General features: G+C 34.9%; 2 protein-coding genes across 2 annotated transcripts; both read right to left on the bottom strand.

The window, feature by feature from the left end:
* Position 1: 1 nt before the first annotated feature.
* LOC117987715 (uncharacterized) lies at positions 2–3,718 on the bottom strand. Its single transcript, XM_034974756.2, has 4 exons — positions 3,525–3,718; positions 3,232–3,442; positions 2,291–2,506; positions 2–1,779 (listed from the first exon to the last, which is right to left on the bottom strand). Exons 1-4 carry the CDS (start codon positions 3,639–3,641, stop codon positions 1,556–1,558), a joined length of 768 nt encoding a protein of 255 aa, XP_034830647.1. The 5' UTR covers positions 3,642–3,718; the 3' UTR covers positions 2–1,555.
* Positions 3,719–4,217: 499 nt separating this feature from the next.
* On the bottom strand, positions 4,218–13,734 carry Rab40 (RAS oncogene family member Rab40). Its single transcript, XM_034974755.2, has 5 exons — positions 13,196–13,734; positions 12,388–12,525; positions 11,633–11,826; positions 10,810–11,032; positions 4,218–10,039 (listed from the first exon to the last, which is right to left on the bottom strand). Exons 1-5 carry the CDS (start codon positions 13,296–13,298, stop codon positions 9,828–9,830), a joined length of 870 nt encoding a protein of 289 aa, XP_034830646.1. The 5' UTR covers positions 13,299–13,734; the 3' UTR covers positions 4,218–9,827.
* Between the last annotated feature and the right edge of the window lie 440 nt (positions 13,735–14,174).

The following is a 14,174-nucleotide window of genomic DNA, read 5'->3' as shown; positions in this document are numbered from 1 at the left end:
ATAAAATTAATTGTTTAATTCTCATCAATATATCAGCATTTGAGGCATTAAAATTTGAACAGTCCAATTATTTTGTACATTAAAATATTCACGATAATATTATAATATTATAGAAACAAAAACAGACCATACCTATTTAATAATAAAAGGCAGAGGTGTAACATGCAGTGATGAAACCTGGGGCAATTTTGCAAGACGCATTTGCAAACATCATGACTGATTAAGGCAGTTGAAGCATTATTGGTAAAATTAAATTATTCAAATTGCTAACATTCAATTCCATTTTAATAAACCACCAGAGCCTGCACATGTGCAGGTGTCTTTCAAGTGTGAAGACTGCAGTCTTCACACTTGAAAGACGATAGTTTGGTATTAATAATTATTAGGCTAATCGTTGAAGCATGTCAAGAATGGTTCGGAATAACCAATAAAAGCCTGTTAGAATCAGGAACATGAACATGGTAGTAATCCATTGCTGTCAATTTTAAAGGAAAACGATTATTTACAAAGTTTTCTGCTACATGTTACACCACTTATGAATTCAATATTTCAGCTTAAAATGTTTTTGTTTTCAAAATATCACAAGAATTATTGTATTCAGCTGTATCTAAGCATGAGCTATTTATGCGCTACCTATTTTTTAAGTCATGGACGTATGTATCAAATGGTACCTATAGGTAATGGTACCTAATCAGTGGCGTTACAATAATATGGTTGTAAGAATAGTAATATATAGATAGATAATAGTAATTAGGGACCTTGTAATTAGGTTCGGGACTCAAGACCGATTAAGGCCGATTCTAGTCCCGTTGACTAAATACCACGAATTTCTTAAAAAAATTGAAAACATGTAAAGGTCCTTCAAATTTCTCATAGGCCTCCCTTTATTTTGTTACGCCACTGAAAGTAAAGTAAGAGTCGAAATAAATGCTTATTACTATTACAAAGTTTGACGTTTTAAAAATAACGCTCAGAACATCATAAAGAAATAATTTAACACATACTTAATAAGCTGGTGTAGTAAGTATATATCTAAAATATGTGATTACACTACATTTTATAGAGTTTCTGTGTTGTGCATTTACACAACCAAAATAATTATATATTTAGCAGACTGTCCTACTATAGCAGATGTAGGTAATTTTAATAGCTGTACATGGCTAATCTTTCCTGTGTAAAGTTTGTAATAGAATCGTTCAAATTTATCATATGGGTCCTCTCTTGCAATCCAATACTTAGTTAAGTTGAAATATAAATTTTACATGAATTAGGTATTAATTATCTACTAAAGAAATTGCGCACTTTACTAAGACAAGAAATCATAAAATAAATAAATAAATAAATAAATAAAACGATGTTATTGGGCAATCATTGCGGGACCCAAGACGAAATTTTCCATGATTACAATTTCATATTAAAGAAATCACGTCAGAAATAAATTAGATAGGTACCTACACTTTGTGCACCACTAATATCCCTTAACTTGTGACGTAGGTACCTAAATAAGTACAGCATAGCCTGCCATGTATAGCTTTAATTGACTTTTAAAAGGGGTTTACACGAATTGGGTCCGTGTGCCGTGGGACAGTTTGTTCAGTTGTGCGGCAGACAATAAGCTGGAGTGCGCAGCGTGATCCAGCAGCAGCAGACGCTCTCCGCGCTCGTCGTTGACGAGTGATGCGCGAGCGCATCGCCCGCCCGCGCCGGTCTCGAGCGCGAAGCTGCTTACAGCACATATGGCGTAGATAAATGTCAGTACGAAAAGCACACAACCGAAATCTGAAAAAAAGAAAAATCTTTTATAGCAAGTACCTACATATTACGAAAGTAAAAGTAAATGGTTAGTTGGGGGTGTCGAAATGGTTACATGAATATTACGAGTATAGTGGGGATGTCTGCGCAAGAGTATTATGGTTTCACTGATCCCAGCAAAAACTGACGAATGCCGATGAAACAGACCCCCTGCCATCGCGCCTCTGTATGGTATCTACCACCGAATAGATCGCATCCACTGCGCAGGTTCAAGGACAAGTTTATTTTATTTGACGGTATTTTGTATGGAATAAGTAATATTATTTGAAGAGGGTAGTTACGAATTACGATAATATGCCCACGGATGAGGTTCAAAAACAGTGGTGGTGTTCCCATTAAATTACAACATGTGGGGATATTTAAGAAGTGGACCAACAAATTCTTGAAAGGCCGATAACGCATTGGCGGTTCCTATAGTACTGAAAATGTCCATGGGCGGCTCGCTATTTTTATTTAAAAACATTATTTTACTACTTACGATATAAGCTATGCCCGCCGAAGAGATTGACAATGCATGGATATCCATCGCCAATAACGATAGCCACTATAAGCAGAACCACGGCAACACAAGCGGCCATAATCCACGGCAGAACGTACTCCCTCTTATACTTTACAGCTCCGTGAAGCAGAGAAATGCAACACATGAGGTATATCGACGTTAAAATTGTACTAGTGTAGAGGAAAATTACAGTCACTGAAATTAGAAAAAAGCAAATAAGTAGGTAGGTAATCATCCTCATCATCAACCGATAGACGTTCACTGCTGGATATAGGTCTCTTGTAGGGACTTTACGAGCCGCGGTCTTGCGCCGCCTGAATCCAGCGACTCCTTGCGACTCGCCTGATGTCGTCCGTCTACCTAGTGGGTGGTCTTCCAACGCTGCGCTTGCCGGTGCGAGGGTAGCATTCCAGCCTCTTGGGACGCCAACGTTTATCGGTTTTTCGAACTATGTGGTGCCCTGCCCATTACCACTTCAGTTTCGCCACCAGCTGAGCTATTAAATAAGTAGGTAATATTTAATATTAAATATGGGTTCCCATTATCAAAGTGCAGTAACAGTAGCTAAAAATCTAAACTAAAAAGCACCTCTTTTATTGTAAAAAAGTTCAGTATAGGTCTCCTCTCTTATTAGTCTAACTCTTATGGGTCACAAAGTTGAACATGCTACTTCAGTTCGGTTGGTAGCTTGGTATACACATTATGTAGATTTTTTTATTTATTCAGTGGTAAGTGATGATGCAGTCTAAGATGGAAGCAGGCTAACCTGGAAGGGGTCATCAGTCATTTTTCTTCATCTGAGTCCTATAACATATTATTGTAATCCTCGCGATGTTTTCCTTCAGTAAATTGTGATCTGGTAAATTAGATTGTAGAAGCACAAACGCATAGGTACATTAAATGCAGTTTTTATTAATTACCTGAAGCTAGATGTTGTGCTTTAGCGAATCTACGTTGATTGTTAGTGCTCACTACACCCCCTTCATGAAAAGTCAAATGCTCGCCATAAGCTATTTCATAAAAACCTCTTCTTTCTGCGTCGTCTTCCATGTCATTATGGAGCATGGATAGCATTTCACCAACATGAGATATACCAACTAGCAAAATTATCAGTACGAAAGATGAGAGCGCCTGAAATAAACCGCAATTTAGCATAAAGTGATTACTATTTTAAAATCATAGGCTTTTTAGTTGTTTTACATTTGGTACTTACGATTTGATGGACGGCTATAAGAATAGTGCCTTGTCGTAAATTAAAAACATACAAAAAATTATTTAGGCGTATCATCATTTTGTGAGATAGTTCACATTTCTTGTCCCTAATAAACATTTGTCTTATTTAAAGCACTAAGGCATTGCTCGAGTAACTTTGTTTAGATAGACCGGAGGGTTTATATCGCGCATGTCACTATTGATTTTTATGCTTATGCGTTACGCGCATGAATTTTGTCTTAAGTAATAAAATGGTTACCTATCCATTCAGATCTGCATAATGCATATGTATCTATCAAATACAAAATCTGTAGGTACATATACTTAATTAAAATCATGTAGATAGGCAGAGTAGAGATTGAGCATCACTTTCGCAGTTATACATAGTAGATGCTAGGTACCTAGTATCTACTACTTAAAATCAGTAAATCCACCCATTTCGGCTCTGTCTTGACTCCTGCATACCTGCATAGTTGCGGCAGTCGCGGGCTATTTTAGATTTATGACATCCGTAACCATAACGTATAAAAATTGTCTTAACTTCGTCATAATCTGTTAAATCATGAACAAGTTAGATACTCACTTTTGCGCTTATTAAATTCATATTCAATTAGTCCTGATTTCTTTGCTTAAGTACCCAATTAAAAAAAAATTGGGTTGAGGGTTTTCGCAGGTATTAAATAAAAATATGTAGTATTAATATTAAATTAGTTTTATTTCACAACTTACAATAGTAGTGACAATAATGACTGTATTACCGAACTTTCAGCTGGTATTAGTATATATTTGGATTATAAAATAATGTACTAATTATATCAATCACAAATAAATGATTTATACTTACACATAAATGAAAGAATATATACAAAAGTTAGCTTCGGTACAGTTTAAGAACATATATAAATGTCAAAAAAACTTAGGTAGATAGGTACATTGTTTTTGTATTTACATTGTTTTATAGTGGGAGCCTATTTCAGTTTCTATAGAAAGCGACATTTTGCCAATACATAATAAAATATTCATATTTATGGTCTTGCATACTCGTATTTTATGACAATTATTCCATAGAATACCTTATTTTAACGTCAATTTGAACTAATTTTACTAGACCTAGTCATTTATTATGAAAAATATATATGCATTTTAAACTAGGTAATAAAAATTATGATGAATTAAGTCAATTATTGTTTGTGCCTATTATATTATTCGCTTTTTAACTGCTTATATTTGGTTAGAATTTAAAAAACCCTTGTAATAAAATGAATACATAGTGCAACTTGAGTCCTAAGTCCTAGGTACATACCTAATAACATAATAGGTATATTGTACCTACATTAAGTATCGTACCTACTGTTTCAGTCCCCAAATTCACCAAACAAAGAGAGTCAAATAAAATCGCAGTCAAATTTTTGAATAAATTAGAAAACTACAATTAGCATGCAACATATTATTTCAACACGTGAATATAGAAATAATTAATTATTGTTAATTCCGTACAAATAATGTCATGCTCATGACTGTGTTCACGATATTATGCAAACATATTAGATTATATTTTGCTACTTCGATGATAATAGCGCGCGCCACGAAAGTTGAAACAATGCATTTGTCTTATTTTAGTGTCTTCGTAAGTACCTACAGATTTTCACGTGCGGTTAGAACGCGTCACGCTCAGTGGGCTCAACCAAAACACGCTGGGAAACAGTACTGTTGCGACTTGCTTGTGTAGCTTTAGGTACATAAAGCCTGACCAGAAAAATAATATACTTCGCCATTTTGCGGTAAACCCATGGCACGAATATAAACAAGACATGCCATTATTGGCGCCCCCAGAGCAAGTTTTTTTATATTTCTGGCCAGGCTATACATTCACAATGCAAACAGTTGCAGCACTGTCGATCGTAAAACGTGCGTTGACTGCACGTGAAAATGTCGTTATGTGCAAAGGCACTTACTAAACTCTTAAAGGCCATTGTCGACGCATTGAGAAAAACGCTGCCACTGGGCCACTGGCTGGGCTGTTTTGGCTGGGCACACGAGTGTACGCAAACCTTGCATTGCAGTTGAACTGGCCCAAGTCCCAACACTTTGGAAGTAATTAGGTACTGCAAGGCCCGTTAGTTGCAGTGCGCAGGGTGTAAGCGCATAGTTCCACTTTTTCTACTTTCGTGTCGCGTACTGTATTATTGTGACGAGATGTTATTTATAGTGATACACATAATACCTAATTACAATATAAGTTTTCTATAGACCAAGAATTATTTTAAATATAATATTAATACGTTCCAAAAAATGCTGTGTCTTATCTTATTATGTCGCTAAAATATACAATCAATTGTTTTTATACTATCCGACGATAACTATAAAACCAGTCAAGAATCACGCGCCATTTAGTCACGGAGAATGCATGTAAGTGCAACAAGTAGGTAAGCAAAGAACAGCTGGGCTAGGTTTATTTACCGAAGGCTAATACAACATTTGAATTACGCATTAATGACTCAGTTACCTTCTAGGGACGGATTGAACCAAACATGCATTGAATGACACAGTAGTTCGGCTTCCTATTTACAATCCTTGGCTAAATATTTTATACAAACGCGACTGCGTTATAGAAAAATAATTAATACATTATACAATAAATAATATAGTGTTGTATAAAGGTAGAGGTTCCTGCTTATATATGTATGAGGAGGTACCTACCCAAAGGCGCAATTCAAACGCACTTCGTAACTTTACATTAACACACCGATGATTTTTTTCACTATACATAATTATGTAAGATGCGATGTTTTATGAAAATAATGTAAAATGCAAAATTAATGTACCAGTAATGAATAATGATATTAATAATAAAAATACACAACCTTAACTAGATACTATTCTGCCCAGTGGCGTGTAACTCATAGAGGCATAAAAGCGCTGCTTACCCAAGAAATAGTGAACTCGGTTGAAATTGCTCAATGCTCATTATTCTTTGACTGGCTTACCTAACTACTGCTTACCCTGGCTTTAAACCCCATGCACGCCACTGATTCTGCCCTGCTAAGCGTAAAGGTCGTATCTGACACTTTTAGGTATTTTGTCTTTTTTGCATATTTGGCATCATGGCAAACACTATACTGAGGTTTCTGCAAAGCAAAAAATTCATAACTTTGCATTTCCTTACTTAAAACAATACATACATACTAAAAAACTTTAGTAAACGTTATTTCATCTCTCCTGTAAAATTTACAATTTTCAGATAGGTCAGGGCAGATTATTACAAAATATAAAATAAAGTCATGGTCACAAAGCGATCTTAACATAGCAACTGCGCTAATACAAAAATGGTCAGAAAATAGCCAATATTTTGAATTCCGTGATATTTAAATTTGGCCAACGGTATTCAAAATTTACTTTAACTAAGAAACAGTTAATTGTAAATGTAGGTAACCAAAATATTTGTGAAAACTTACGTCGAAACTATTCTTATTTTAATGGACAATAAGTATATTATATAATTACGTTATACATTTTCAAGACCTCCAGTATCCTTAATTAATAAAAATTGTACTTGTGTAAGTTTATTTTAGCTTGAACTACGACTTATACCACCGAAAAATTGCAATTGGTTAAGCAACAAAAGTCAACTTCATATTATTGTGATAGGTATATAATCTTATTTTATAATTTACTCCAGAACCAACTTCTGGAAGTCATGCCATTTTTGTGTCAACAAAATATTATGTACAATAACTGCTTAGAATCGGGAAAGTTAATAAAATCCCTTTACAGCTAATACACATTAGTCGAGATGTTACGGACGTTCGATCCCGATTCCGAAAGTTCGGAACTTCTGATTGCAACTTCGATTCCGATAAACATTTGGACCATGGGCATTTTTGTGATTACCAATAGAGTTCTACGTATATTAGTTTATTGCTTATAACTTACAGTTACTGAAACGCAATAGTTTATCTCATGAAACCACCGGGTATGTACAATCGAGGACATCAAAAGTTATATTTTTGTGACGGTTTTCTTTTGAAAATTTAATCAACAATGGAGAACTTCATGCTGTGATGCATTTTTGGTCAGCTTATCATTTGGGTAATTATCATTACAGTGATACCTAAGCAGAACTTTGGCAGTGTGGAGCGCAGAAAGACGGAGTTTGATTGCATGCAATGTAAGTTGCAACATTGTTCTTCTAGATACTTAATGGACATACAAATAAAAAAGATTCATGACGTCAGTGAAGAATTTTTTTTAGAATAGCATACGTACTGGAGTGATTTAAGTACAGTAATATAAGCGGTTTATAGCTGAACTACTTATAATTACAATGAATACAAGTAAAAACTGCGCGGTTATGGTACTATGCAGGGGTGATATCTCTTTTCTCCGGTGGTTTACAGCGTTCCGCCCATAATGAAAATTAAAGTGCGTTATATAAGCTTTCATTTCATGGGCAAGTGGTTTTTACTGGATATGCCGGCCACGGGCCAACTTGTCCCATTGTCCTTTTAATCGGAAGTTGTATCGGAGGTCGAATATGCTGATGCTGCTTGATTTCACTACTAGCAGGCTGTTTAAGATTTTTCAGAATTACATGGATTTACGAAGCAGTGCGGCTAATTTAAATACGCCCGAAGAAGTCTTTTCTTTGTCGTTTTATTTGACGCATCGTGCTGATATGTTTGGAATTATTTGAACAGTTCTTGCAATATGTTGTGAAAAGTAGAAATTCTTTAATTGGAGGGTGTCTTGTTAGTAGGTAATACATTATGTTGTATCACCAGAATAGGTTAAAACTAGCTAGTACTAGACATATAGTAATGTTAAAGGTTATTCGTATGATCTGTGAACTTTTCGTAATGTCATAGTGCTTTAATGTAACTAGTCTACATATAAGTAAATAATATTAGGAGAAAGGATTAAATCTTTTCTTGTTTTAAAGTTCACAGATATCAACGAGCTGCAGCCTGCAGTTAAGAAGTCGCGCCAAGTATTTTGTCCGCTCTGAGTAAAAGGCCAGTATAATGCGAACAAAATGAGTTCTCAAGCGCCATTGTAACTACGTGTCAACTGTCAAAAGTACGATTTTAGTCCTTATTTAAAAGGTGAACCGTACTTTTGACATGACATTTGACACATAGAGTTAAAATGGCGCGTGCCATTTTGTACGGACTATTACGCCATTTTATTTAAATTCACTAAAAAGATTTAATTTCAGGCTTAAGGCATTGACGCGGAGTAAAAGTAAATTTGTTTCACATGAAAATGTACATTACAGTATTCTTCGTAACGTTTTTCAAAAGACGTCGCGCTGCGTCGTTTCCAATCTTAGTCAATACGCCTTTGAGCTTTACTGTATCAATTTGATTGCACCAACATACTCGCTTCAACTTCACAACAAACACAATAGTTGGCGCGACTATTATCATAAATATTTTCTATACGAATAAGTAGACAAATACATAGTTGCCGAGCTAAAAAATATTCACATATTATTATTATTAATGTTATAATTAAATAACGCTTATATTCACAGAATTCACAATACATACGTTTAAGTAACAATATCTTATATGCTAAGCTTAATCTAATCACAAATCCGTTGTCAGTTACAGCCCGAGTGTTGTTTTAGGATTCAATATGGACATCACTATGATTGTTTTGGCTCTAAATAAGGATGAAGAATATTGAAATTGCATGCAGTGTTTTATTATTTTAATATTACAATGGCAGTTGGTAAGGTTTACTTGGTTTAGCATGATATAAATCTAACGTTTTTTATATTATGATGCGTGATGTAAATCCATGTATTATTTTCATTTTTCATTTTTTTTCATTCGCACTGTACGTGTTTTAGTGAACGTTATTTCGTCGCATACGACGGGCGTGCCGTAAATGGATGTTTTAGATTATATCACACCAACAAACTAATCAGTAAAACAAAGTAAAAAGGAGAGTAATTATTTTATGCGATATTGCAGGAGTTGCGTCGACTTGATTTGATGTCACTAGAGTGTGATTGGAGGGGTGATTACGTAAAACGTTGCAGTAGCGACAGCAGTAGCAATGCGACAGTTCATTTGCTGTCTCTCTTCTTCTTCTTATTTTACTTTGTGACTATTGCTGTCTCTCTCTAGCCGGACGTTTGACAGCAATGATCGTGGGATACGTTATCACCCCACCGTATACAGACGTGCGCGCCATAAATGTGGTCGTTAAAAAAATTGTGAACGGACAGCGAAATTGTTTGTTTAGATTTATATCACACTATCAAAGTAATAATATTAATAAAGGGAGAGTTAATACTTTATGTAATATTGCAGGAGTTGCGACCGGTGCAGTTGAGCCGCGTGTGGTGCGGCAGCTTGGTATTGCGCGCGCGATGGCGGCTCGGCGCGGCCGAGATCGCGTACGACTTGAGGTGCGACTTGAGCGTGGTCGGCAACGGGAGCCTCTCCAGCCCGTACACCGACGTGCGCGCTACTATCGCGCGACAGCATAGCTCCTGAAGGCTGAGGACTGTTGACAAAACATACACATTGAAAAGGAAAATGAGACTTACTTTTTTTTATTGAAGCGCCTCAGGTGCATGGGCGGTACGCTGTGATGCCAAAATGTACAGCGCTCTTTGGAACAAAATCCCACAATTGCCTGTTTCGTTTCATAGAGTACATTTTGATGAGCCATACATTTTGTCATCACAGCACTGTGGCTCGAATCAAATCAAATCAAATCAAATATTTTATTCAAAGTAAGTACATACGGAGTACACTTTTTGAATGTCATTACAAAAGTAAAATCACAAAAATAAAATAAAAATAGAATAAATCGCGCGCCCGTGGTGCCTTCTATATCAAATCCCTAAATCGGACGTCTAGTCTTCTAGTCTAAATATATTAAATGAAAAGCTGACTGACTGACTGATCTATCAACGCACAGCTCAAACAACTAGACGGATCGGCCTGTTTGGCATGCAAATAGCTATTATGACGTAGACATCTGCTAAGATAGGATTTTAAAAATTCATCCCCTAAAGGATATAATATATGGACTTCATCCGCGTGTATAGTCCACGCGGACGAAGTCGCGGGCATAAGCTAGTTTATTTATACAACCACTAATGCCATTGAAATGCATAGTGAAGGCTGGAAAATTAGATACAATTTTGTTTTTGACAATTTTTATTTCAAGATTTTCAGTTCTTTTTTAAAACACACTAGGTTTACAGTAGCAATTTTTTAATCTGCTTGATAATTTAAAAATATTAAAGTCTTAATATGTATATTTACCTTTGTTACTCCTCCAAAGCCTTTCCATGCCGTTCCGATGCAGTGCCATTCGAGACAATTCACAGAAGCTCTCCCGTATATTGAAGTCACAAAGTGGGCTCACTTCAAAGAATGCCATGTGATTCTTAGCAGCATACAATTCAGCATCCCTCTCTTGTACTTGTCGCTTGAAAGCGAGGTGCAGCCGGTTACCGACTAAGACCTTTGGCACTCCTGGTGTATGCTAATGTGAATAAATAAAAGATTACATTAGAGATACAGCACACTAAAGACAAAAAAATTAGAAAAAAACAGAAAAATCGTGACAGTGAATTTGAGTTTAATTTAAATAAATACAGAGCTTATTTCATCCTAAAACTAGCACAGTTTGTGTAAATTTTAGTAAACTTTAGGCTCCACTGTAAAATAACCATTTTTATTTGAAAAACAAATGAACGAAATCCAATAGAAAGAAAAACAGAGCTTCATTTTGCCTTAAAGCTTGCACAGTCTTTTAACATAGCTAAATTGGTTAAAAGTATTTTCAATTGTATCATTTTAGAATAAAGCTTTTGTAGCATACATTATGTATTATTAGATGTGGAATATATTTTAGCTTTCCTTTGAATTTAATGTGAATTGTGAAGTTACTTAACTATAATAATCTGTAGTCTGTGTGTTAACTGTCATGTCAAAACTACGGTTCTCCTTTATAATAAGGACTAAAATCGTACTTTTGACATGAAATTTGATACATAAAGTTAAAAAACCGTGTGAGAAGTAATTTTTTACACATTATATATTATGTTGAAAATAACAATCATAAAACGTGTTTTAAACATACCTTTTCAACCTCCTCAAGCCATCTGTCAATACTGTCGAAAGACCATTTATTGGTAATGTCATACACTAGCAGTATTCCTTGTGCTCCTCTAGAATATGAACGTATGATTGTGCAGAATCTTCCCTGGCCGGATGCATCCCAGAGTTGCAGCTTGACTCTTTTACCATCCAAGAGAATTGTCGTAGTTTTGTAAGCTAAAAAATACAGAACAAAAACACTTTTTACTATACATTTAAACAAGCAACAATGGTGCATCAAATTTACTCTCGGTGGCAAGCTATTTGTCTTTAAATTACATACTTATTGTGTATATTTTGCTCTTTCAGTGACTTATTTTACTTTCTAAATTCTATCACTACCTATATTATAAATGCGAAAGTATTTTTTTTGGTTTGTCCTTCAATTACACTGCAACGAAGCAATGGATCAATGTGTTTTTATCCTAGAAGATCAGTTTCCACAAGTTTTTTAAAAACCTACATCCACACGAACAAAGTACCTGGCATCAGCTAATCGTAGATTTAACATCTTTATGAATTAACAATTATGCTAAATTGATTGTACACAATCTCTATACTCAAATGATATCGTCCAAAAAATAGTTTTCACAATATTACCTGCAGAATAGTGATTACTTTTAAAACTGTATTTTTTAACCTATTACTGAATTAGCACCAATAAGTAAGAGGAAATCATAGTATCTAAGTAACTAGTTAATAACTAATATTACTACAAAAGAATTTCTTGAATCTTACCACTGCCGCTACAGAATGGGGAGTCCGCAGAGCCATCCTCCAGGTCCTGCAAGATCTCCTGCTTGCCAACATCCGAGTCACCAACAAGCAAAACCTTTAGAAGGTAGTCATAGGATTTAGGAGCTGCTGGCGGTCTTCCTGAAATTTGAACACATTCTATTCATTTGATAACTAGCGGCAAGCTCAGATTTCACTCGAGTTGAATAACACATTTATATCCATCTGTAATAGTTTATCAAATGGTGAAAGAATTTTTGAAATAGGTGCAGTGCAGTGGTCCACAAATTTACATCCTTCTTTATAATATTAACTATTATTATAGATAGCTTATTCTCTCAAGTTCTCTTTACTTACTTTACTTTTCACTTTATCCAGGAAAATCAAAGTTTCCACAGGATTTAAAAAAAATTTAAATCTATACAAATTACAAATGAAGTCACAGGCATCATCTAGTTTTAAATATGATATTGACCATATTATACATTTTTAAAAGAGAATGTAACAACTAACAGTAGACTGATGCAAAATGATTATAGTTTTTTTAATAAAAAAACTGGAGATACACTACTAAAAAGTCAATTAAAAAACGATTAAGCTTTCCTTACATAGTCTCAGGCTATAAAATTATGTCATGCAAAATCTTGATTCATAACAACTTAGTCTGGTTACCTAATGGCTAATATATTCAAGTTAACTTTTGAGGATATGTTATGTATTGATAGTCTATTAACTGTATTGTTTTAAGTTTATCGAGTTGAAATCGTAACACAAAATGATAAGCAAATCAATACAATGAAATTAATTTTACCTGTTCTCTGATGGTGGGATCTTGGCAAAGTGGTGCTCCCGTTCTGTGCGACCTGGCCAGTCGCTTGCTGAGGTGCTGCTACCATGCCTGTGGTGGCGAACATAGTTCCAAAGTAGCTCGCCTGAAACTCAGGTGGTCTTTACCCCACGCAAATGTATACATAATATCGTCCAAAGCTTAATTTCTTGCGTTATCCATGTAACGTGCACAAATGGAAACATAAAACGACATTCATATAGCAGATTGAATAGTTTTTTTGTAATTTCACAAAAAATACTGTTTATCCAGTCCAACAAAATATAGTACACATACGTTATACTTTACGCAAGGTCGTCACTTATTTACATTCAGATGTCACATCGCTGATCTTTTTGTCCCTTAACTTTTAACGCCCGATTTGGAAATTTAGAAAGCTTTTCTGATATTGTATTTATCAGATCAACTATCACTATTTAGTAATTTTCGCAATTTTTCGAGATTTTAGTGAAGACTGGAGAAAATAATAAATTGAACGAAGACAGAGTATGAATGAGTTTTAACCACAGAGTACAGACAAACGATAAATTGAGTATTGACATTAGAATTTTCTAAATACCATGGTAGCGACCACTAAAAACCCAGATGACTTGCTTTTGAACAACTTGAACGCTGGAAGTTGTGTCGTGTATAGCGAGCTTTTTATCGCAAGCCATCGACAATAATTATTTTGCAGTTTTGGCGGTTTTTCAAATTCAATATCCGGTTATGGCGATGATGATCGCAAATCGGATGAGATTAATTTTTTCAATGGTTTTGAAACTTTTTGAAAGGTTTTGAATTACGGCTACTTGACAATTTTTTTAAGTTGGTCTTAAATGGTTAATATTTGTCCTATTATATCAAAAAAATTAACACTATATTTTTTGCGCCCTAAAAACCGTAAAACTTTAATTTAAAAAAATATTTTTCTTAGACAGGTGAAAACACTGTCGGCCATGTT

Source organism: Maniola hyperantus, chromosome 13 (assembly GCF_902806685.2).
Source record: "Maniola hyperantus chromosome 13, iAphHyp1.2, whole genome shotgun sequence".
Lineage (NCBI taxonomy): Eukaryota > Metazoa > Arthropoda > Insecta > Lepidoptera > Nymphalidae > Maniola > Maniola hyperantus.
Note: the sequence above shows the minus strand (reverse complement) of the source record. Positions and strands in the feature narration are given on the sequence as shown.

What these genes read in the sequence shown, in the direction of transcription:
- LOC117987715 (XM_034974756.2), bottom strand. Translation starts at nt 3,641, where the DNA reads ATGTTTATTAGGGACAAGAAATGTGAACTATCTCACAAAATGATGATA. An exon ending in AGCACAACATCTAGCTTCAG is followed by an intron (nt 2,507 to 3,231) that starts GTAATTAATAAA and finishes TTCTAATTTCAG; the next exon opens with TGACTGTAATTTTCCTCTAC. An exon ending in CGGCGGGCATAGCTTATATC is followed by an intron (nt 1,780 to 2,290) that starts GTAAGTAGTAAA and finishes TCTTTTTTTCAG; the next exon opens with ATTTCGGTTGTGTGCTTTTC.
- Rab40 (XM_034974755.2), bottom strand. Translation starts at nt 13,298, where the DNA reads ATGTTCGCCACCACAGGCATGGTAGCAGCACCTCAGCAAGCGACTGGC. An exon ending in CCCATTCTGTAGCGGCAGTG is followed by an intron (nt 11,827 to 12,387) that starts GTAAGATTCAAG and finishes TGTATTTTTTAG; the next exon opens with CTTACAAAACTACGACAATT. An exon ending in GCTTTGGAGGAGTAACAAAG is followed by an intron (nt 10,040 to 10,809) that starts GTAAATATACAT and finishes TTTTGTCAACAG; the next exon opens with TCCTCAGCCTTCAGGAGCTA.